The following is a 26084-nucleotide window of genomic DNA, read 5'->3' on the forward strand; positions in this document are numbered from 1 at the left end:
ACTATTCTAGCTCGTAAAACCTCTGATAATCCTCTTGGCATTTTTTCAATCACAACTTTCCGCGAAAAATATCTTGAATCGCTTATAATTGACTAAATCAGATTTCTGAATGAGCGTAAGCTAGGACTGAAAGCCTTTTTATATGAAAAAACAATTGAACGGGGTCATTGTTTTATGTTCTAATTTATTTTTAAACAAAGAATCTAAAAAGAAGAAAAAATTATAATATAATCTACAGTAACAAAAAAGATTTCAGTTTTTCGAAGTGATCGCAAACTTTTTTTGATGTGTGTATAATTGAAAATCCTTTGACGTAAGTCTCTACTCAAGGCAAGTTTGCGTTCCTAGCGACGGTAATTTACCAATTATATGATAATAACAACATCAATGATTTCAAAATAATTTTAAAAAACAAAATTAGTTGTGTAGTCAATATACAATATTTTCAGTAATTACCAATTATGCAAAAACAATTTAAATTAAACATTGATGCAGTTTTCAAAATTTCATTATACGTGGTGGCCTTACCACTCCAGATCGTCTTATTTGTGGGGAAAATTTGAAACACCTTGCGGATCGGAGCACCGTTGTACAGAAAAAGTTGTTCATTATCACGTGTGGAATCACTACAATGATATCACGAGTAGTTATTTTACTCTGTGATTTTTTAGCATTCTACAACTTGGTTTAAACAGTAGCATGCTCTGCCACTAAGACAATAGTCTTAACATTGGAAAGGTATGTCCAATGTTAAGTCTGCAAGCGTATTTTACACAACAAACTTCTCAGACCAGTTACTTTAGTACCGAGGGAAGTACGTTAAGTCTGTCTGTCTGTTACCCTATAATTCAATGTATTTAAATATCACAAACAACCTTAACCTTTATAACTAATGTATCTATGCCACGGGACACCTCTAAGCTTTAATAAACACAAGTTCCATGATGAAATGCCATGATTTTCATATTTAAAGTGGTTACATACGGTGACTTCTAGCAGCGATGCAAACGCGCGATTGCTTCGCTACACTTGCGATTCATAGGCGATTGTGTCGACGGAGTAGACTAAGGTAGACTTATTAGAGACTGCATCTGCACGTGGTAGTGCGGGGAACATACTTGAATATAGAAACATTATAATATGTATATATACAGTGCTTAGGTTTTTGCAATTTCTGCATAATGGAAATGAAACAATTGATGCAGAGCCAAAAATCGCTTAGGTATATTTTGCTTTTTCAAGCCTATCGAATGATGTTTATACCAAGACTAACGTTCGAATCACCTGATGTCTCAAATAGAGTTGTTCAAAATGCAACGGTAGCAACATAAGAAGTAACTACTATAACAACTTTGAGTAGTTAGCATCTGAATGGCTAAATTACTTGATCTTGACGAATAATAATCACTCCATATACAAGCTTTTTATGATATCAAATGCAGGGACGAACGAGTCATGCAGCAGTTGGCAAACGACACGCCTGTAGATAGCATTTTCAGTGAAACTCCTAGCTTTAAATCGCAAAGATATTTATCTGCTTCGTAAAAAGGGATGTCTTCCAATCCAATATCTTCGATGTCTTTTTATTTGAGTAAACAAAAACCAAATAGACCGTATAACTACAGCGTCCTGAATGAGTTCTGTATTATTAACCATTCTCGTCAAAGAAGGATCTCGGCTACATATACAATCACTTTGGCGATCAACTGCGAAGCACTTTAAGTGACGTGGGGCCGCTAGACCGCTGCCCCCGAGCAGATTAAACCACGCGTTGACGCAGATCTGCGTCTCCGCCACCGTACGCGTGATTCCGCGTCCCGCGCTCCGTTGCGGGGCGCGTTGCAGTGTGTTAATCGCCTAAGATATATGTTGGCCAGTTCCATGTGCCTGTTATTTCACCAGCATTCTTACCTTTCAAAACCGAAACGCAGTAATATTAACAATAATAATAAATTCTTAGGCATTACAAAAATAAAACATTTTGAGTAGGTACCCCTTAAAATAAATACTAACGTTACATAAAATAGAACAAATTATGCTCACATGTTACTGCTTGGCGCCAGAAATAGGGAAGGTGGCAGTACTTCCCCGGACGAACTCTTTCACAAGGAGCACGACAGCTTCAAAAACTTAATTAGGTTTGGCATGTCAATATGTACCTATGGTGATGTAAAAGATATTTTTGTTCAAAGCCTTAACTGTAACAACAACAGCATACTTATCTTACTAAATAACATTTTTGCAATAGTGCAGCCAGTTTGTAACGTTGTCGCAATGCTCGGTAACGAGTCTCTAACAACTTTATTAGCATGTGAATGAGGCTCATAATTTCTGACCAAGTTTGCTCTTTGAGATGTTTGAGTAACAGGGCTATGGTTTGTGACTTTGTATGACTGTAAGCATAATGTAAGTTATCAATTGAAAGATTACCTTTAATAAGAATTACGTAAAATAAAACTATAATAAGTGTTACATAAAAACACAAATACTGAAAATCACGGTTGCAATGAAAATTTAGGAAATAAATTTATATAAATCACATTAACGTCACTGTCTGTGTCTTTTAAACAATTTCTATTTCATACACAAATAGTTGTTTGTACTTTTTTAATTTGCCTATATAAATATTTGTCTAGAATAGACTCTGAACAGGATTTTGAATCTTCGAAGATCATGAGGGTGTCTCTAATCAGAATCAATTTATAGTTTCCTTTCGATACTTTAATATTTTAATTTAAAAGTTATTACACGTCCTGTGATAAATTCTTTTGCTCTATTATTCTCAAGCATGTTTTTTTTGCTACTGAAAGTAACATTAACAACAATAATAACTATGTATTATTATTATTATTATTTCGAAACAAAGACTGGAACAACTTATATGACATGAGAATATCAACCTGAAACTTTGTGTTTTCACACAATCAAATATGTATTTATTTATAACAGAGAATTTTCCGTATAAATACATTTGTTCTGTATTTTATTATTTACATTGTATCTGTACAGATCTCTGTCTACTACCACATAGACCGATTATCTAACCGAAGGTATCTAAGAAAAACAGAAGATTTGACATAATTAACTCTCCAAAGATATACTGAAAGTCCAGGAAGTCTCAAAATAAACATCTATTTTGTAAGGTAAATATGCGACTTGGTAGAACAAAATGGTAGGTAAAGGAACTGTGGACAGAAGACGTCTTGTATCATTTGTGTGAAAATAAACATTTATGCTAATTGAAGAAAGTGCTTGTCACAATAGTGTTAACTTGTTTAGATAAGAAGCAATTGTGAGGAAAGTTTCAACAGATGTGCTATTACTTACTTGAGACGACGATTAAGTTTTAATTTCACTTAAAAGCTTCGCTAAAGTTTTGAGCAAAACTTTACCAAAGCTAAGTTGTACAACAAATTAATGAACAAATGCGAGATAACAAATGGAGTTCAATGTTGAACGGATTCGCCAATTCCAATGTTCAATACTTCAATATCCCTTGTGCCGAATCGACAATTCCCTTCACAGACATCATTTCGGAATTCAACATATTCCTTACTTTTCATCTTTACCTTTTATTCCATTTTTTTTTTGAGAATTTGAAGAACTACGTACTACAGAAATATGTTGATTTCTATTCTAGTACTTTCTTGTAAAAAAATCATTTTCTCTGAGACGACATTGGTAGATTTTTTAAACCACTGCCAAAACACTTAAAAACGATTGTAATCTTTGTTTGTATATTATGTAATATTCGTTCGTTTGTATGTGTATTATATATATATTTTTGTAGGTGTGTACAAAAAGTGTGTAGGTTGAACATGCAAAATAAAAGAAATAGAACGAATACATACACGTGTGTTATCAACAATGTATGTAATCTGATATTCTACACAATTCCTAAAACAGTTAGTCAATGTATGATGTAAAATATTGTATGCATGTCCACGTGTGAAAATAGTTTATATCGTAAGAACAAGTAGATAATATAAATAAAAATAAATAGAAGAATTGGTGGTTAAATTACAGACGATATTTGTTCCATGAAATCTTATAGGTATAATATAATATAAATAAACTTATTTGTTGGTTCAAAGTATAGAATTGAATATTTACCTTTTGTTCAAAAAGCGGTATCCATAATAATTTTTTTTGTTTTATGTTTTCGACCCACCGGAAACGCAAACAAATTCGGTACTAGCATTTGCCTGCCGCTGCCGCGGTACGCTCGCTTCACTCGCTCGGCTCATGCAGGCTTTTCTACTAACTTAATTTAAACCCGCAAGAGGGTGTCGGACCAGCTCACAACGCAAACAAAAATGATTAGTTTGATAATTTTGTCTTTCATTTAATGGTTAACCAAATCTACGGATGGCATTCTATGCAATACCTAGACTACACAATGTCCAGGCAATGTGTATAATAGCTAAAAATTATTGAATACTATTTCACATTCTATTTTACGTTCTATTTCTATACAATACCGGCCTTCTTGAGGCTACATTGAAAGAAGAACCATGGCATTGTATAGACTGTCGAGGTATTCTATACAGTCGCTTAATTATATACATTGCCGTTAACATATACAATCTGTAGCAACCAAGTATGATTACAAAAGCAAAATTTTCTTATTACTTAATCGAAAAAGCAGCGCTCCACTTTCACCATAACATAAATTTCCGACCCTGATTTACTGGTCTGTAATTCCCCCAGTTCCCATAATTCTGTCATCTTCACAAGTTTTTATAGTTTGCCTCACAAATGATGTAAACGGCTTAGATGAATGTGTGGGAATATCTGCTGAATTAGGTTGTCCCACGATATTATATAAAATACGACTTTTCTTTATTACCTATATCTTAATCTGCTTGTTTTGAGAAGTAATAACAAGTAATTGGCGCGGAGGGAATAACAAGTGAAGGAGTTAATTTAGTTAAACGAAAAAATAACGTGGATGTTCCCTTCTGCAATTCCCGGGACTTTTCGGAACCGATTGTATTTGAATATGCGTATTATTTATTGAAATTTGAGAACATTGACGACAAATTACTATTTACTCACAAGTATATGTTACAAAATATTAGATAAAAAATAATATTGTAGTTGTATAGGTACTTACGTACATAAATACGTTAGCCATTTAAAAAATAAATATGAGACAACGTATATTTTGGAGTGTTTAGACAATAAACAGTAAAAAACGAACTTCTATACGCATTGATGACGAAATGGATATGTCCATACTAAGAAAACGTTCATGCTTTAGGTAGACTAACTCCGATCAGAGTAGAGTAGAGTCAATTCCGATCACTGCTAATTACTCCTTACTGCAGCTTTTGTTAAATACAATTATAGTAAAATCTGAATAAAACACTAATGCGAAAATGGCTTAAATCGTCTGGCGTGAGAGACCAATGTTTTCGTTAATCAATAATATAAGCTAACGTTAAATCCGTGAAGTTACTAAATATTAATTTCATGCTCGTTGGTTACAGATGGCGCGCCACGCACTGGCCTGCCTCTTCATCATCGTGGCAGTAGCAGCAAAAGAGCAGTCGCGGTGGTCAAGACAAATCAGCTCCTATACTTCAGACATAAGCGACTGGGTTCCTCTTCCCGGACCCGTTGAAAGAGAAATTCCTCGCCAACCTCAACTCAAAAGACAAGCTATCGCCGAACCAAGAATACTCGCCGAACCTGTTTTTCCAGGATTCACGAGACCTACTGGCTTCAGTCAAGATTTCCCTTCAAGAACATACTTTAACGCACCGACGAACAGGCAACTGTATCTCCAATCAGTACCCGCTGTTCCCTCTGCGCCACAGAATTATCTAACAGATCAAGGATTCCGATTCGGTCTGTCTCAACCAAACTTTCCTCTGAACCAAGGATTTATCGGACCACAATTTCCATTTGACACTATCCCTATGAAACAGAGACCACCAATTATATCCAACCCAATTGCTTTTCCGAAATCAAACTTGCCATCTCCACAAGCCAGACCATTCCCGATTCAAGTGCAAAAGAAACCTGAGTCACCAAAGCTTATCGATGGATACAGAGTTGAGAACATCAGTGTCACCTCAGCAAAGAAACCTCAATCCCTGCAAAAATTGAAATATGAAACTTTCGACAAATTTCCAAAAACGGAAATGGTTCCTCCAAAACCTAAAACCGAACGAGAAGAAGTACAATTACTGTACGTACCTCTAGAATCTTTAAATAGAGGCCAATTCAACTTTAGGTATCCGATATCGCACATGATGAACACAGAAAAAAATAATCAAGCCGCACAGAGACAGAATTTGCCTAAGCAAACATTTTTGACTGATTTCCAGAAGCCTAGTCAAAGCCAGAGTGTGGAATCTTTTGATCCGGATTATTTCACTAATTTCAACTCACAATTTGGTGCACAATTAGATCAAACTAAATTTTCAACTATCTCAGCGCCTTTTCTAAAACCCACGACTACACCGAAACCTAAAAAACTGAAGCCTCACCAACCACCATTGGCTATCTTCATGACGCAAGAAGCAAAGAAAGGTGATCAAGTCAAAGTTGGCGACGTACTCACATCATTGAAGAACGCTGAAACTATAGCCGTCCTTGACTCAGTAAATCCTCAGACAGCTCCCAAAGTATTCATTGGGCCTTCAAATCTAAGCCCACCCGAAACCTTTGTGAAGTTTGAACTTCCCTATTTATCCAACATTGAGCACAATGATAAGAAACTGAGATCTTTGCCGTTCTTTGTTGCACCTTTGAGCTACAAAACTCCTCAAGGCTTCGCAAAGATACCCTTTCCATCACCTCACGTTGGTTCAGTCATCATTAATGCTCAGATAAAGGACTCGACTTCAACGATTGCAACTCCTGCGGCTGATGTCATTCCAAATTCATACTCGTCGCCACAACCTAGGCCTGTATTGCAAGCCATTGCTCCCGTCGTCACAGAAAAGCCAAGCTATACTTTTTACAGCACTACTCCACCAAAAACAAATGCGCCTGTTAATCATGATGCAAACTATTACACCTTCGAACCTCAAACTGTAAGCACCCTGAGACCACCGAAGGAACCGCAAGCAAGCCTCAACCCTGCACCTCAAAGAAATTCTTACTTCTTGAACAACGATGACACTACACATTTTCCCGCCCCTCACATCCGGTTCGAGCCCAAAGATAGCATCAGGCCTCCATCAGCACCTGTCAAAGCTTTTAATATTGAGAAACAAACGACGCCTACTACTTCTAGAACTACTCTGTCTTCAACCACTAGTAAACCTTCTACATATCCAAGCCAGTTGTTAGAGACTCACAACCCTTACTCTATCAATCAAGCTTTCCATTTTAGCACTCCATTAGACTACCACAACTTATTCGAAGAAAACTATCCAGCTCGAGGAATTGCTCCTCAAAATTTGCGCCCACCTTTCTCTCCTCAAACCACTAAAATAAACCCAAGTACAACTGCGAAATCAATAGATCCAGTTACTGAACAGCATAATTATCAAACGCCTAGATATGTGCAAAATTATTCACCTGAAATTCATTACGAATCTGAGGTTCAAAACTCAAGATATCCTCAAAATGAATACACAACAAAGCCTGCAGTAACTTTTGACTACAGACAGCCCGCCAACCCAATTGATGATACGCAACAATCGACTAGCAGTGTAAATCCAACTGAATACACTAATGTTGATACTCAAACAATTATTAACGAGAACGTTGATTATGCTTTTAATAAACAGATTGAATCTTCATCCAATTCGCCATATACATACGATCAATACGAAACAAACGGTAGTGAAGAAAAGCAAACTAGCCCTTCCACAAGCACGACCACTACATCCACTACAACTCGAAGAACTCCAATTAGAAATAGAGGTCGACCGCGATATACCACTACACCTAGAGCTGAATCTGGCGAACTGTTTACTAAATCCATTGTAACTCGTCGACCTCTTAGAGAACGCAGGCCTTTACCTACCCGCCCAAAATTCGAACACAACAAGATAACTTCCGAAAGATCTACAAGGAAACCAGTCGAATCTAATGAAAGTACTACTAAGTACTCAAGAGGCAGAACACGCGGAAGAATCCACTACAAACCTTCTGACAGCGACGATTATTATGGCAAAGCAAATAAGCACACTAGCAGCAAGGAAAACGACTTAGCTTACCAAAGAGACATACTTCATCAGAACTATCCTGTTACTCTAATGGAACGTGCCAGTACCGTTGACATCGAAGCCATAACTGAACCAGCGCCCAGAATTTCCTCTACTAGAAACTTAGATACTACTACGGAGGTTTATGACACTGAAAACGCTGATAGCAATGATAACAGAGCAATAAGCCAACACCTACCAAACACGGCATCAAAGGAAGAAACACAGACTTACACTAATAAAGCTGAGTTTCAAACTGAAGAGACCATAGTACCTAAAGTGCCATCTACTCACGCCGACTACACGTTCCAATCTAGAAGCAGTATAGCCCCATTCGATGCTATTACTTTTTACGATGACATCGCGGGGAAGGAAGATGACATATATGTTAAATCAACTACATCATCTAAAACAGAAAGCCCCGAAGTCACTTATTATGCGACGGAAACTTTCCATGCTGATGCTGAAGAAGCTTTGAATTTCCCAAGTTACTCTATCAACAACAATTACTCTAAAGAAGAAAAACATGAAGAAACAACGACACCTGCAGTTGAAATCACAAAAATTACACAAGACACACAATCCGTTAGCCAAAACGCCGAACCTGAAGAAAATGTGGTCCAGACAACACCTTCCTATAATAGAGTGCGAGTCCGCCCTGGACTGATTCGACAATACCATCAGGCGTCTACAGAAAGTACGAGGACAAAGGCAGACAGAAAAAGACCGATCCAGGCAATTACTTACAGGCCGGCATTCAACAACCGCAGAACGACTATGAGGATTGAAGAAATCGAAGCCGACTTAAAAACTAAACAAGTGCATGCTCGTCCAGAGGTGCAAGATTACAGACACCCGGTGTACAGGCCTGAGCCGACAACTGAACCCGCAGTGACATCGGGATTGACTCAAGAAACTACTACAAAACGTGGCGTCTTCCGTCGTAGACGACCGACCTACACAACCACAACAACTTCCACCGAAGCCTCTTCTAGCACAAAGAAAACTGTATACGAAATCAAGAGTAGATTCCGAGGACGAAGACCAACAGAAAAGACTTCCGAAAAGCCTGAAGTTCATACGGAAGCAACACAGCCCACGTCTACTACTATCAGGAGTACACATTATAATCGGTATAGCAATAGACAACGACTTTCTGAAAGATACAATAAGAAATCTGAGTCTGAAAGTTCAGATGACCAGGATTCAAATTACTCTATCCTCAGACCAAAATACGCTGAACCTGAGTCTGACCATTGGTCCCCTAAAATTTCGAGCGACTCTTTCAAACCTTATAACCCTAATGACATCATTGATGTCGAAAAAGCGGCTACTACTGAACGCAGATCTGATCTTGACGACGATATAATTACAGCGAGAAACGATTATGACGATATTTTGGTTTCTGTCACCCCTGCGTCTAACACCAGAGGCACGAAAAGGATACCTGATATTCCTCCCACTTTGAAAGCTTTCGTCGAACAGAGCAAAATTACTAAGAATGATTCCAGTGATGGTAGGTCTACTTTTGAAACAATGCTTGAAGAGGTGATGAAAACTTTGGAAGAACAAGATGAAGACGAGTATTCAACGAATGTAATGAAACATAAAGGTGGTGAGATTGGGGAAATTCCTCCAGAGAGGATAATTTCTTCCGGAGACAACTATAAGAGCACTACGGTCGAACAAGACGAAACCACTACTGCACAACCCGTTCAAGAAGAAACCACTATACCTAAGGTAAGATTGCGGACCAATATTTTACAAAAAACGTTAATCAACTCCAAGGGCAGTCAGGTACAAAAAAATAAAGTTACGTCTTCATCGCGATGTCTACAATTCTACATTACAAACTACAATGGACACTAAAATATACTGTAAATATACCTGTCAGGTTTTATAAATTCTAAGGGACCGGTTTAGATATTTTACTAAACGGCGCCATTTAACTAAGGGCATAAGTCACATTTAAGCAATATATATTTAAATAACAGTTAAACATTATATATTATACACAACATTATTAATTTGATGTTGTTGTGATAAGAAAACAGTTTTATCAAAAAAATTTTTTTTGAAAATTTGTGCTGCAGACAGTTCGGTGACGGTTATAATATCTCACTGGACACTTTCATGCTCCTGTTTTTTCGTGGAAAATTGATTAAACATTGAGAAGAACATCATAACAAATCGCTGATTATTGAATCTGTGTCCTCTTTTCATACACCAAACGGTAATAAAAATTATAGAATTGAAGTAAAGGTGCAATTTGACCAGACATCATAAAACGAGTCGACGCGCGATTAGATTTACTTAGAAGTCTGATTAAGTATCTGAACCGGCATCGATTCAGAACCGTACAATAAGTCTGGTGTCGGCCGATTTCTTTTCATTTTTATTCACAACACCCGAATCGAACGTCAACCGTCGTGTTCGAGTAATCGTAAGCGATTACTCGAACTGCTCGACCGGCAAAGGCTACAAACGTTATTCAGAACACACTTATCGAATGAGTTACCGAACGTCCTATTGTTTACAAAGCAAGAATGTAATATGGAAATTCATGGTAATCTCTTATTTTTTAAATAAAGTCTAGATTTTGTTCAATTTTGCTGATTTATTTTAATGCAAGATTAATGCATTCTTATATTTTAGGTCTTTAAACTCTTAAAAATGAATATAAAAGTATTTTCATTTTTCTTGTAATCTATTTCACCGACTAACTAGATATCGTATCCGAATCGGAATCTAACGTTTAACTCGGAATGTTCTAAATAGCTGGGAAAGCGCTCTTCGATTCGAGAACGATATTCAATCGGACGATTTGGTTAAAATATCGAAGAGTTCTCCTGACACAGAATCGGTGTCCTGAATCGCTAGTAATAAATGGTGCCGGTTAGCAAGAACCTAATTATACTACTTAGCTGCGACATCAAGGTGTGCCTACATTTAATATTATATGTTATTTTTATATTTCCAGGATGAGGAGGAGAACAAAAGCCGTCGTCGCGGTTTCTGGAAGAAGGTGAAAGTTCGTCCCGTCACAGAGTCCATCGAAACAGCTGAGTCTCAGTACTACCCGAACTCTGCAAATCGACTCAGTCACACAGTCACTTTAACCAAAACCGTACACGACAAAAACGGCAAATACGGTAAACCTAAAGTGACCACCTACAAACCGACTTACCAAATACTCCATGACGTTTTTGATATTGAAAATGAAGAAGAACTAGATATGTTGTCAACTGTGGACATTCCCAAAATTACCAACAAACCTGATGAATTATCAGAAGTTGTTAACAGAGTATTACAAGAATCGACCGAGTCTATCGTGCAAGAGACTACGGAACCAAGTGACTATCCTGGTGACATGGATTTAGGTACGGGTACGCCTGACCCTAATTTAGATACAATCTATGTTACAACTCCTGAGCCTGTGACTACTAGCGAATCTAGTTACAGTCTTTTAGAAAGAGCTGATGGGTTCAGCTTAATGGATTATCTATTTGGGTCTGATGATCTTGAGCACAAAGAATCAAAAAAAGATACAAAAAAGGCTGAGAAGGAAAAACTACAAGAAAACAAAGAAAAGGTAAAAGTTGAAATAACTACGGAACAACCAAAACCTAAACTAGCTACTACGGAAAGCACATATATTCCGGAAGAACTTACAGCACTACCTTCAGAGGAAGATAAGACAGAAAGTGTTACGGAAAAAGACTTAAAAAAACTGAATGCTGAAATTTATAAATTAGAGAAAATCGTTAATAGTACAGAGAAACCCACAAATGTTGAATCTTCCTCTGTATCCAGCTTTATGGACCCTGATAACATTGTTAGTACATCAATGTCCACAGAAATATCACACGAAACAGAAATTTGCTTTAGAGGAAAATGCATCAAAACTAGCAAAGATATTTTATAAATATCAGGATATATGAAACGTAAAATATGGTGCTAAAGACTTATGTTCAAATAGTGGAATAAACTTTCGAAAGTGAAATTTTATGTGAGGACTTTAGAACTTATAATAGGTGTCTCAAATAATTTAACCTTCGCCTATATTTGAGTCAACTATAATAAATAAATTAATTATTTATTAAGTTTTATGATGAAATCTTGTAAATGGCGCAAACTCTTTACTTGATTTCACCAAATCTAATTTTATTTTACATAACATTACTATATAATTTATAAGTACTTAATAAACTTTTAAGGTTTGTGGCCACATACGTTAAAAGACATTATTATATATAAATAATTGTATTAATTAAGTAATTGCGTAGCAAAATAATAATTTTTTTTTATACCTTACCTAACTATATACTTTTTGTATTATAAATATTTCGACTGAAAATATTTTTGTAATCAATAAATATTTTAGGCTATTTTTTTTACTTTTATACACTATTTATTTCTTTTGACTGTTTTGAAATTCTTATAACGCACTATTGGGCATTTTTGTTGTGAAACAATTTTTTAATTTTTACACCACCCAAAGCGAAATTCACACGTACTCTACATTGTGATTCATACGGGTGCGTTAACTTAATTCACCTAGGTGCATTAAGTACACTTTTAGTAAACTTAAATCACCTGAATATACCAACTACACATAATATCTACGTAACTTTTGTATTATGAAAGTGAAATAAAAAATATTAATAATGTAATTTCGATTTTACTTTTACCCCTACACCCACTTCGTTATTCTATTCTATGAAACAATAAAACGCGTTTCTGGACAAAATATCTATAGGCTCTGGACATACGCGGGAAAACTCGGAGGGAAAAGTGTCGTTTTTATTTTGACTTTCAATTATTTTGTGAAATCTAGTTTATAGTGGAATAGAATAGTGCTACTGTGCTTTAATCGAATATTAAAACGCGAAATTATACGAATCTCGAACTAAAATACCCGCATCGGCCCGTTCTAAGGAATCCCGACTCAATCTAAGCACGCCGCCTCAAATTGCCTATCTTTTTTGTGGCGGCCATATTTACAGAAACACAATTAAACTTCATGTTTAGGCTGATGGCTTTGCCAAAGCCTTAATAAATTTAAAAAAAAACATTGTCTGTCACTGTCAATTAATAGACTTAACGGATTCGCTCTGGACCTTTTGGAGGGAAAAGTGTCGTTTTTATTTTGACTTTTAATTATTTTGTGAAATCTAGTTTAAAGTGGAATAGGATAGTGCTATTGTGCCTTAATCGAAGATTAAAACGCGAAATTATACGAATGTCGAACTAAAATACCCGTATCGGCCCGTTCTAAGGAATCCCGAGTCAATCCAAGCACGCCGCCTCAAATTGCCTATCCTCTTTGTGGCGGCCATATTTACAGAAACATAATTCAACTTCATGTACCAAAAAAGAATAATGTACCAAGACTTGGCTGTATGGTGTAAAACCATTGCCTTTTCCTTTATGGAAAGAAGAAAGAAAAATAGACTTAACGAGCACAAATTAGAAAAATATAATACGCTCACGAAAACACGGATTGTTGTCGAGTCCTTTTGAGTGTGTTCTAACAAAATTGTGTTTGAAACCAAATGCCAACTCGCTATAAGTAGTTTCCTTTTATACTATGAATAGAACTTCATAAACTTATCATCAAATAATAAACGGAGCCAGTAGAAACTAAGCGTAGGTACCCGTATCAAAATAATCTGTGTATTCCGCTGACTTTTTTTTATCCAGCAATAGTCCGGAATATTATGTTGTAACGCTGAATTCAGTATAATTACGGTAACCAACACAGAAATGGACATTGAAACAAAGATAAAAGAGGATATGCGTTCTCTAGGCTGTGATTCTGATACAAAGGTATCTTTAGCGTATTTCCTATACATACATTTAGTGGACGAAAAACTCATGTATGACACTGAGTACTGTTACAACAAGGATATAGATACCTTGTACATAATGGCCAGGCCGAGTAAGAATGAAAAAATTAACATCTACGTACCTGTAATGACTTCAGAAGACATAAGTATGGATTTTATTAATAAATTACAAGAAAACTTGTGTACTGTGGAGACAGGCCCAAGTGTTAACTTAGCTTTCATAGAAGGTGACTCAACTACAGTAATTTATACATTTACTAAAGATCTAGTTGAACGGCCAGCTGCTGAAAAGGTTGTGGAACAAAAACGAAGAGATGAACGGAGAAGTTTTATTAACAGTGAATTAAAGAAAAATAAAAATACTATTTTAAATACTGCTCTGAATGGCGGTTATGTGGATGATGATGATTGTGAAGTTTTAAGCTGAAATAATAAAAAGTAATCTTGAGTTTAAAAGTTGTGAAAATATGTCATTCCAGCCCTGTAATTTAACCAAATATTATAAAAAATAATGTGCTACCTATTATGTTAGTAAATTCAGGAGCTCGTTAACTGGTGAAATTACAGGCACATGGGACTTGTGAACTTATGTTCAGGGTGACAGGCGCAGTGGCACTGCGCCTCAGATCTTCGCGGTTTAAAGATCTGAGTGGCACTGGAACCATTATAAATATGCATGTAGCTTACCATCAGGTGCACAACTTGTTCGTCCTGTTACTTAATATTATTGACAAAAAACTCGGTGTTAGCATACATAAACTAAAATGTAAAAATCAGTCTCATAAAAATAAAAAACTTTGCTATGTGTGCATTATGTAACAGTTGTAAACATTCTTTTGATAAGTTTTGTCAACTTTTTAACAATCTACCACAAATATTGAGTTCTTAGGTTTTCGCAATTGTTACACCTAGGAAATGAAACTATTATTGAAATAAAAAATGAAAAATAAGGTATTTAATTAATAACTATTGTAACTATAGTGAAAAAAATAGGGTGGTTTGCATTAATATTAGACATAACTGTTTGATGACTGTACCACCTCAGTCAACCGTGATGAAAGGGCCCAAAACATCGCTTTAAAACCAATATATTTTATAAAGAAAATATGAGAAAAGTTCTACATTTTGTTATTTATTTGGGACAACAACAGCTTATTTTTACTAGATTACATTAAAATGATATAAAACAGAACAAAACCAATATAGTTATCCTCTAACTACATGTGAGAGCGAAATGCACTTATGACTGATTGAACTGTGCACAAACTAGTACACTAGACAATAAATAATCTCAGTACTGAGTACTAAAAAAACAGACCTCAAAAGTCATTCATACCCTAGTTTGCCACCCTTCGAGGTGGAATGTTTTCTTCAAATTTAAATGGGACCACTACTGAGAATCCTCTTTGCAACAAAAAAGAATCATCAAAATTGGTTCTCAAAAAGCAGTCAAATTGAAAACCTCCGCCTTTTTTGAAGTCATTCAAAAAACTAGATGATATAGTGTATTAACTCAAAAAGTGTATTTTTTCAGAATTGCTGAAAAACGAATTACTCACTTCCAGCGAAATATTAAAATTTATGTACAGGTTAAAGTTTATTTATTACAAACATCTCAACAATTTGGTACTTGCCAAATAACTTAATATTTTTTAGAAACTTATTTATTAAGACTGTTTTATCCAGAACTAGTTCGCAAAAAATGTGTCTCATTTTGAGTTAAATAGATTTATTTTAATTGTGTCTTACACTATCGTTATTAACGACGGTCGTATTGATGTGTAGAGAATCAAATTTAACGTTCAACAATAGTATAATCTTGAATTTCACACAATTTGAGATACAACACTATTGTAATAGCAGTGCGATATTTGTATGTCATTTGCATACAATTTAATTTCAAAGTGACAGGACAACACTGTGGCTTTAAACTTGAATAGGTAATGTTAAAGTAACTTAAAGCAATTTTGGGATAATACTATGATAGTTGTCATGTGCAATATGTACATACATAAACATACATATTAAGTATAACAAAGATTCTCCTAATACATATGATTATGATTAAATTTAACAGTTAGCTCCAGAATGCGTTTAATAATATGGAGTATGATTTTGGATTGAAATTAGTGTTTTTTATCTACATCGTTAAAATACGGATCTACTTCATTAAAATTATTGTTGTAGCTACTGTCTAATCTGGTGAGCAAAGCATTCTTGCCATAATTTGTAGAATGAAACGATAAAGTTTTAGTCGGTTCACCCCTTTCAAAACTTGTAAGGGTGTTTTACTGTCCACACTGGAATAATCTTATTATAGGGCTGTAAAACACGCTTGATAACTTTTGTATGGCGGCGGACCAACTAAATCTAGTTTTTTGCGACTAGAACCGATTAATTGGCGACTTTTTACCTGACTAGCCAAATTTCAAAAACTCTACCATGGTCACGCTGCCGCTGAAATAAGGCACGTCCAAGTTTACTGGAAACTACAATAAAATATTGTTTTGCAGATTTTTTATTTTAGCGACATCTAGTAGTATTTTATAAAATTAGTTGAAGCGTTAGTAAACGTGACTGCCAAATTGTTTCTGTATAAGTGCCATCTAGCAGGTAGCAGCTAAACTAAATGGACCGGTAGTAAACATGCTAGTTCCATTTCTATCATATAAATAACGCGGTGACTGTCTAGTTATAAAAAGTATCACTAGATACCAGTACTGAATTGCGTAAACTAAAATATATATACTTCATAGCAATTTACATATAAATGTTATTAGTATTATTTGGAAATATCTACCTATGTATTGATAATTTAAAAACAAAACTAAATTATTTCAAAAAAATCTAACTATTGCGTACTGACTATACTGTCTGATTGAATTAATATACTGGATACTCAACTGTAATTTCGCCCGTTTGAACAACTGTCAGGATGGCCGAGCGGTCTAAGGCGCCAGACTCAAGGTTTACCTTGCCTACTCAATGTGGGTCGAGCTGTTCTGGTCCTCTCTGAGGGCGTGGGTTCGAATCCCACTTCTGACAATAATTTTGCTAATCAGCCATTTTTTCTATTTTTATTTCATAACAACCGTATTAGAAACAGTATTAATCAAAAATTTAGCAAACGACACCGGTCTTCTAAAAGGCATTATGTGCAGTTCATCCATCCATGCATCCAACATCTAAAAGTCTCATCTGTTACAATATTAATTTATTAGAATACCTACTGCGCGCAATCACTGGTTGCAATAATTATTAAGCAAAAGCAATAATGTTTTATTGCGAAAATATAATAAAAATACAATTATGTTCAAAATAAAAAACATCCATTCCCGTACCGGGAATCGAACCCGAGCCTCCTGGGTGAAAGCCAGGTATCCTAGCCACTAGACCATACGGGAGATGACAAACATGACGAAACGAAGATATTGTTGTTGCAATATTTAGACACGATATTATTTTGTTTCTTTTTAGGTTTTTTCTTGTTACTTTTGCATTTTTACTATAAAATGAACAATAATTTTTCATTAATGAATAAAATCTATTGTAAACGAGAAATTAATTTTAATTTCATTGAATTTGAATAAATTTATGTTATTTTCTCATTTACATAATAATTGGCAATAACTGTGGCACTGCAAATCGTCGCCTTACTTTCTCAAACTCTTACCTTAAAGAGCACAAAGTCAGTGAAAAGCAAAAAATGGATTGTATATACAATATTTGCAAACTGATTTATGTGAACATCAAATTTGCTTCATATTCACACACACTGGCTTTAACCTACTCTTAAAGTAATGCATCAAAATTTACACCCTTGATAAAAAATTTAAAATAAATAGCAAGTCTTGCCATCTCCTGAATGATCACCCTTTATAAGATACGAGTTTGAGAAAGTAAGGCATCGAAATGTTGTATGTACTATGCAATAAATTGTAATAATGTTCGATAACTTGAAAATTTATATTGATAGTAGGTAGATAATATACCTAGCCATTAGGCTCTTCATAAATCATTTAACACAAATTACACTAAATACAAAATTACTGTAAACAGACCATTTGGCCAGATTTCACCACTTTAGCTCCTTGGTTAACTAACTAAATACATTTTAAGTGCCTATCGTTGTTATTCTAGAAATTTGACGGATACATACGGATACAGACGTATTACAATTTTACAATGTAGGTATCGAAGACTTTACATTCTCTTTAAACACGTTTTCCTTTTTAGTATCAAAACCAATTGTTTATAGTTTTAGTATATATTTTAAATGTTCATAGTTAGGCAGCCAATCCTCCAGTACAAGATCCACTCCTCTCTCTCCAACCATGAGAGCAGGTGCATTCGTATTCCCCCGAGGTACAACAGGCATTATGGAAGCATCTATAACTCTCAGACCAGATATGCCGTACACCCTCAATCTAGGGTCTACGACAGCTGTTTCGTCCCACTCCGGGCCCATTTTGCAAGTTCCTACAGGATGGTATGGACTTGACGTGTAAGATCTTGCTAAGCACTCAGTGTACTCGTCAGTACCCCAAGTCAGATACCGGCAAGGTGGCAAAGGAACCTTTACAAAATGGGCACCTCTTTTTTTAAACTCTTCAGTGTTTTCCAAACTTATCAAAAACCGCACTCCTATGATTAGAGGTATCAAATCTTCAGGGTTGCCGAAGTAATCAGGTTGCATAATAGGAGCCGCGTTTGGATCAGTTAAATTTAATGTTAACCGACCTCGACTTTTAGGCACAAGGTTCATTGTCCTTGGTAGTATGGCGTTGTAGAACGCTGAGGGCCAAATTGATGTTCTCTCAGCCAACGGTAGGTCTTGGAGAGCTTCCTCCAACAAGCAGGGGTCTGCCTGATATTGTATATCAGGCGCTGGCAATTCAGGGTTACTTTTGAGGAAAGAGACAGAGCAGGTAGGCCCGTCGCCTGATATTGGTCCACTTTTCAGTTCCATATCGTGGTAACGTTTAACATGTTCCAATATTTCTTCATTACTTACTGTGGTGGCAGTTTTGTTAGGCAAAGCAATTATTATACCGTTAAATGTTACATGATCGTGAAGATTGTACCCAACGTGAAGATCGACTACAACCGGTATATGTAACTCTTCTAAATGTTCTTTGGGTCCTATACCAGAAAGCATTAATAGTTTGGGGGAGTTAATAGCTCCTGCGCTTACAACAATGTCTTTCTGTGCTAAAGCTGTATGTAACTTTCCATCTCTTACATATTGAACACCGTAGGCTCTCTTGTGCTGATCGACAAGGATTTTGACTGCTTCGGAGTTAGGTCTTACAGTTAGATTCCTCCGTTTGTATCTAATGGGCTGTATGAAAGCTGTGTTGGATGATACTCTCTTGCCGTCTTCAGAGAATGATTGTGATTGCATTGTGCCCTGTTGCTGAGCTCCATTCCAATCCAAAATGGGCAGACCACGTTCGTTGTTAGCTTCCGTCAGCATTATTGAAGGTTGGTCGATAAAGGGATATCGAGAGACGGCTTGTTCACCTTTAGCTCCATGGTACTTGCGATCCAATCTCTCCATGTTCATATTGGATTCGGATTTCTTAAAATATGGTAAAACCTGAATGGATAACAATTATGTTTATGTTAGAAAAAAAAAATTACAGTAAAATAGTAAACTTGACTGCCTCTGGCATTGCCCTAACTATATATATATATACTTACATCTTTATAACTCCATCCTTTATTACCCATAGCCGCCCAGGTGTCATAGTCCAATTTGTTACCTCTCACGTATGCCATAGAATTAATTGAACTGGATCCACCCATCACTTTACCTCTACGAAAAAACATACAATATTACTTCTTTGCATCACCTGAACAGGCAAAGACTGCAAATATCTATGAGCTATGATCCTAGCGTTCGCCATATTTTATGTAAACTCTCGAGTTATTTGCTTATTCAACAGAGCCATTATCATTATTTCGAAACACAAAAAGAAGTGTAAAATTCTTCACCTAGGCCAACTACATCTGTGCCCAGGATATGCCAAGCAACTCTTTCCATTAGGTTCCGTGTAATAATTCCAGTCAATGTTAGACGCGCGCAAAGCCCTAGTCAGCGCCGGAGCCAATGTTACATCCGGCTCTTCCGGCCCCGCTTCCAGTAGCAAGACCTGAAAAATTACTGAAATGTACGTACCTATATTTGTATATTTTGATCGATTAAAAGGAACTAACACTAAGTAACAAGCACATACCTTCCAATGATCGACATCAGTCAGTCGATTGGTGACTACGCATCCCGCAGTTCCCGCTCCGACCACTATGAAGTCGTATACTTCTTCTCTATGAGGCCCATCGTCATAGATGCCTAACTGTTTCTGGATCCGTAAGTCCTTGGACCTAAACACAGGTGTAAAACATGGATATTTTGAATACAGAAAACAGTTGCGACAAATAGTATGGCTCTATTAACATTGCCACAAGATTGGAAATTGAAACTACTTTGAAACGTTTTTTTTAAGATACAACATGTCGTGCTTGTGGTAAGCGACTCGCTTGTCCATAGCAGTTGCAGTGCCCCTCAGACATAAATCGCAAAGACCTGAGGGACACTGCCACTGTGGCCGTCACCCTGAGGCATAAGTTGACAATCCATGTGCCTGTAATTTCACCAGCACCCCTACCCTTCAAAACCGGAACGCGTTAATGGTCATTTTCACACATTACTGCTAGGCATCAGAAATAGATAAGTATTTCCCTGGACGAACTAATTGACAAGAGCTCTACTGCCACCAGTTATACGTAGCGTAATGAATAACGTACAAGTAGATACGATACGGTAACTGCTCTGGATACTACACGAGAAGTCTCTGGAAGACTGTATCTGGTTTGTACATTACACAATTGACATAAAGCTCATTGTATTACGTTTACAAAAATTTGCTTCCTTTCGTTTTCTCGGCAATGAGTTGAGGAACTTGTAAGGAACGAGTTTCTAGTAAAGAATTTAAGTATAGTTACCCGGCGAAAAGTTGCACGAGCAAGTTGAGATACACGTATCCGAGATGCGAGCAGGCTGAGACCGGCGCGTGTGGTGGGCAAACTTCAGACAAGTTCAGCGGCTGCCAGATTTTCTGCATCGTGCTGGAAAAATTTACAATAAACACACGAAGCCCAGCCAGTGACACCCATCCTCACAGCCCTGAATTTTTTTTCTTTTCATAGCTAGCTAGCTACAAGTCCCCCAATCTGTATTTGACCATGAACTATAGCCAACCCTTTGCGCGCCCAGCAACAGGACCTAATACTTCAGAAACTTTGTTAACTTGTTGGCATAGGCATAACAACTCACGAAAGTTTCGCTATCGAACAATGTAGGTAATGCGTATAAATAGCAATGCAACGCAGCATAAACTTTCAAACACTGAAACACATTCATTTACTAAATAAAGCAAAACTCTACTACCTCATCTTTTTAATTTATCATCAAAGTATTTACGTATATATTTATTTACGTATTTCACTTTCTGACATACCAAATTCTACATATATTATATGAAAAGTAGGTTCATTGATTGAACTTGTGTGATACTCATTTTTTAATGCATTAAAAACTCAACTCACATGAAATAAATCTAAATGTTTTTAAGTATTGTATACACTAAAAATACAACATGTGGTGTCTACACCTACACCACTTTAACTAAGTACTAACCGACAGAGTATGATGATATAAATACTTAATAATTGATACCCAATTGAATTGATTGCACGTTTTGTAATTATATTTGAGGCTATCAGTGAAAAAGCGGTATAAACCCCATGAAATACGTTTTGTAGAAGACAATGACGGATTTGAAATTAGTCAAATTCATTTTATATACCTATAGTAATAAAATATAATTATTTTTTATTACATGAAAATTCCAAATGTAAAATAATTATTACTTTAGTGTCATTTAAAGTAATATTGTAGAAAAAAAATTAATGTGGGTTACGCCACTTTGGCGCTGATAGACACGTACTAAATCAAGGATCATATTCAGTGCAGAATACGCAATTTAGAATGTGGAACGGACATCCACTGACCACTAAAAGGTTTATGTATAATGAAAATCAATTTTATTTTATGAATTATATAATATGGTATTTTATGAAAAATAAATTAATTCAATTATTCTAATTATCAAAACTATTATATAATAAAATTAATCATAAAAAAATAATAGACAAAACTTTCGCAGCCGGTAGGATTCGAACCTACGCTCCCAGAGGGAATCTGATTTCGAGTCAGACGCCTTAACCACTCGGCCACGACTGCTACTCTCTATAGCGGCGAATTAGCGTTATGGTTTCTACGAGCAATACTAAAATGAAAATAATTGTTATTAGAAGTTTATTATTATTTTATGAAATGCCCGCCATTACTTTTTTAAAATAACTTTATTTTATTCTATTTTTTAAATTATATTAATGATCAAATGAAATATAAAAATAACCAAGCAAAAACACCGAAAAATAAAATGATGATTTTGTTTCCGCATAAAATATTAAGTCCTTATAAGTATAAATAAATAAAAATCAACCAGTTGTTTAGTGTCCAAAAGTAAAGATTCAAACCAAACAGCTAGAAATCAAAAGAATTTACGAAGAAAAAAACTGAAAGTTTGTTGAGAAAGAACTGAAAGATTGTTGTTTACATAAGAAAGAACAAGGTTACTTTCATTGAAACAGTATTACAAAAAAAAGTAAAAAGACTTATTAGGGGACACCCGGGTTTGAACCGGGGACCTCTCGATCTGCAGTCGAATGCTCTACCACTGAGCTATATCCCCGCTGACTTATAACGTAAAATTGCTATTCAGTTTCTTAGTACCTACCGAAATATAATTTTATTAAAAATTTATTATCAGCACGAAGTGTACAAAGTATGTACTCCGTGCCATTTAGTAATTACTAATTACATAATATTTCAGGCACTTGGATTCACTTGAGCGTCTAGTTTTCTCAAATGTTAGAATCGAGACCGGACGGCGCGAGTGGTGTTTTTTATGTTTAATTTACTATAGAATATGCTATTTACTGTGTACCATTCATTTTGTGACCAATATAACACAGCGATTACACTCTCTTTTTGACCAATATTACAAATTAGCATAGTAGATTGCACAGGGTTTATGAATATATGTATTATAATGCTTACTAACTTTATATATTATTAGTGTATATTATTAGTCTGTTTGAAGGTAAAATCACATAAGTGACATTTTAAACAAACAGTCTTTAATTTATATAGGCACGGTAAGAAAATCACTATCTTTCTTCACGTGAAACTCAATAACAAACAACCTGTAACCTTAATAAGAGTTTTATCTGCAGAAAGATTTACTTACAACAGGTACATAATTTAGATTTTTTGTGGAAAATGTCACTTACGTGGTTTTACCTTTAAGCAGACGATATGTAACATAATTTATGTAATAATAATATGTGTGGCATTCTACACGAAACGGTTTACATAAAAATATACCTACGGCCTTAGATTGCCTATATTACCGAGCATTTAAAAAACTAATATAAACAAATACGTTAAAAAGATGTCGTGAAATAAACAATATTTAATGGACAAAAAATTGCCCGCCCCCGGGTGGGCTCGAACCACCAACCTTTCGGTTAACAGCCGAACGCGCTAGCCGATTGCGCCACGGAGGCGATAGGAACACTTTTGAAATTACGATATACATCTACAAGAGCGCTTGTATGTATAGAAATGTGATTTAGACTAACTAAAAGACGAACTCAGCTTCAGCTTATTTGTCCAATAATTAATTATAGTTCTCGGATTATCAGGCAAATAATTTCCTGAAAATGGCACTTTTGTTTATATTAGATAAAATTTGCCGTATAAAAGATAACAAATGTTCAACCTGAGTCTGAGTATAGGTACTTATGTTGATGATAAAAAAATCATAGTCCATTTTTTTACTACTACAAACTATTTTTTCGGATTTAAATCTCTATTTGCTTTTTCAAACAAACTGATGTTTTGGGCCCTTTACAGGTTGTTACGTATTTTGCATAATGGAAGAAAAGGAGCAACATATACAAAATTATTTAGCACGTCTTAACAACACCCATAACAAAATGAAGTTCACTTGTGAAATTGAGAAAAATCGCGCGCTTGCATTTTTGGATGTATCGGTCAAAGTCTGACAAGACGGTTCACTCGGTCATTCTGTGTACAGAAAAGCAACTCACACGGACAAATATTTACATGCCACTTCACATCATCACCCAAAACACCTACATTCGGTCGTCAAGTTATTAACCAATAGAGCTTATGATCTTTGTGATGCACACCACCTACCACAGGAACAGGAGCACGTTAAGACGGTTTTGCGACAGGATGGATACAAAATGGAAACATTTAAACCAACGCACAAAAGGAAGAAGTACGTGTCGTGTAAGTGACGTACAGAGACTACCAGTTTTTCTGCCCTAGTTTACAAGGGGTGACAGATAAAATAGCCAGGTTGCTAAGGAAGTTTTCCATAAAAACTATTTTCATCCCCTTAACCAAAATAGGAAATGTGTTACGTTCACCAAAAGACCACCTTCCTTTACAAACACCGGGTGTCTATAAAGTGAAATGCAGTTGTGGGAGCTCGTATATCGGTCAGACTAAACAAACAATTGTCGATCGTATGAACGAACACATCCGAGCAGTAAAAAACAATGATGCACAGAAGTCGGCTATAGCACAACATCTCACACAGACTGATACTAACCACTGGATCGAGTTGCAGAGCCCCCAGGAACTCTCGACAGAACGTCACTACATACCACGGTTGGTACGAGAAGCCACCGAGATCACGAAGGACAAAACATTTAACCGTGATGATGGTTTTAAACTGTCCAGTGCAGGGAATCCGGTCCTTAGCGCGTACAGTAATAAAAACAAAAACACCTGGAGTTCAGTTTCGCGTGTGGATACAGTGAGTGTGGTTTGTGTGAAAAAAGTGAGTGACAATGGTAACGCCACAACAAATCGCCAAGAAGGTAGTCGTCGACAGCGCAAGAGGGTAGACAGATATGTCTGCTCTTAAAGCTGTCATCTGCCGCCGTCCAGTCAACCCGTGACCATGGAGCGTGCAACCGTTCCGAATTATCGGGAAAATAAAAAGAAGTCATACCGTGGTAAGAAACCTGACATTAGGGACAATCACTTAGATTCAGCTTAGTTGAATTTTGATTGAGAGGCTTCATATGTATTGAGGGAACTCATCAAATAATCAATGAGTCAGCCAGCACTCACAGCGTTTAATCACTATCAAAAATGGTTTTTTACTCATCGAAACATCTTTCAGTTCAAGATTAGATTTTGCATTACTCATTCTATCTTAAATTATTTTAGAAAGACGTAATATACATAACGAACCTTTTGCAATAATAAATGCCGAGGCCAGTTTATTGAAATTCTTCAAACAAAAACGCGACCTGAATATTCTGCCCTCGTAACGAAAAAAGGCACAACTATTCGTACCTTATACAGCAGTTGGGCCTTTTTTCGTTATGAGGCAGTAGTGAGGCTTCAGTTTTCATAGAATAGGACACATAGGAAGAGACTTCAATGGACATTCGAAGTTTAATACAAATCAAACAAGTTCCTGCCAAATAAGTCGTCAGAGTCCCCGCCAATGACACCATTATACAATTCATAGCATATTAAAGAAAGAAATTTGAAGTCTAACCATTTTCATAATTAAACCTCATAAATCGAGCAGTAAATACATATATGAGAATGTATATTTGTAAATTTCTAGAAAAGAGATCATTGCTCAACTCAACTCTTACAAATTAGTTATACTTTCTGGAATGGATCTAAAGGAAATTTTACAAAAAATAAAAGTTTTGATTGTCCAAGATTTCTCAGCTGAGTGAATATTTCTCGTCACTTCATACAAACGCAAGAAAGGAGAATTGTTAAATCAAGTTTGAGTTTAACATCTTGAACGAAAATCTGGTCATTCAAGTAGACCAGTACGAGCACAAAAATCATTAAATTACATCCCAACTGTTCCTT

General features: G+C 35.9%; 3 protein-coding genes and 5 non-coding genes across 8 annotated transcripts in view; 3 read left to right on the plus strand and 5 right to left on the minus strand.

Annotated features, from left to right (window-relative positions):
- Window positions 1-12259, plus strand: part of LOC113227228 (mucin-3A-like) — a 58733-nt gene extending 46474 nt beyond the window's left edge. The window contains exons 2-3 of the mRNA XM_026460122.1: window positions 5493-9908; window positions 11149-12259. Of these exons, the coding sequence (XP_026315907.1) occupies window positions 5493-9908; window positions 11149-12093 (5361 nt within the window). The 3' untranslated portion in view covers window positions 12094-12259. The remainder of the gene's footprint in view (window positions 1-5492; window positions 9909-11148) is intronic.
- Window positions 12260-13582: 1323 nt separating this feature from the next.
- Window positions 13583-14694, plus strand: LOC113227266. Its single transcript, XM_026460169.1, has one exon. It carries the CDS (start codon window positions 13935-13937, stop codon window positions 14442-14444), a length of 510 nt encoding a protein of 169 aa, XP_026315954.1. The 5' UTR covers window positions 13583-13934; the 3' UTR covers window positions 14445-14694.
- Window positions 14695-16946: 2252 nt separating this feature from the next.
- On the plus strand, window positions 16947-17062 carry Trnal-caa. Its single transcript has 2 exons — window positions 16947-16984; window positions 17018-17062. It is a non-coding gene; the product is annotated as a tRNA-Leu (tRNA).
- Window positions 17063-17349: 287 nt separating this feature from the next.
- On the minus strand, window positions 17350-17421 carry Trnae-uuc. Its single transcript has one exon. It is a non-coding gene; the product is annotated as a tRNA-Glu (tRNA).
- A 523-nt stretch (window positions 17422-17944) lies between these two features.
- Window positions 17945-21141, minus strand: LOC113227239 (glucose dehydrogenase [FAD, quinone]-like). The gene is made up of 5 exons (XM_026460134.1): window positions 21023-21141; window positions 20257-20401; window positions 20015-20172; window positions 19721-19835; window positions 17945-19616 (listed from the first exon to the last, which is right to left on the minus strand). Exons 1-5 carry the CDS (start codon window positions 21139-21141, stop codon window positions 18270-18272), a joined length of 1884 nt encoding a protein of 627 aa, XP_026315919.1. The 3' UTR covers window positions 17945-18269.
- A 1099-nt stretch (window positions 21142-22240) lies between these two features.
- On the minus strand, window positions 22241-22322 carry Trnas-cga. The gene has a single exon. It is a non-coding gene; the product is annotated as a tRNA-Ser (tRNA).
- A 442-nt stretch (window positions 22323-22764) lies between these two features.
- On the minus strand, window positions 22765-22836 carry Trnac-gca. Its single transcript has one exon. It is a non-coding gene; the product is annotated as a tRNA-Cys (tRNA).
- An 803-nt stretch (window positions 22837-23639) lies between these two features.
- On the minus strand, window positions 23640-23713 carry Trnan-guu. The gene has a single exon. It is a non-coding gene; the product is annotated as a tRNA-Asn (tRNA).
- Window positions 23714-26084: the final 2371 nt, after the last annotated feature.

The sequence above is a fragment of the Hyposmocoma kahamanoa genome, unplaced genomic scaffold (assembly GCF_003589595.1).
Source record: "Hyposmocoma kahamanoa isolate Upper Pololo Valley unplaced genomic scaffold, ASM358959v1 204, whole genome shotgun sequence".
Lineage (NCBI taxonomy): Eukaryota > Metazoa > Arthropoda > Insecta > Lepidoptera > Cosmopterigidae > Hyposmocoma > Hyposmocoma kahamanoa.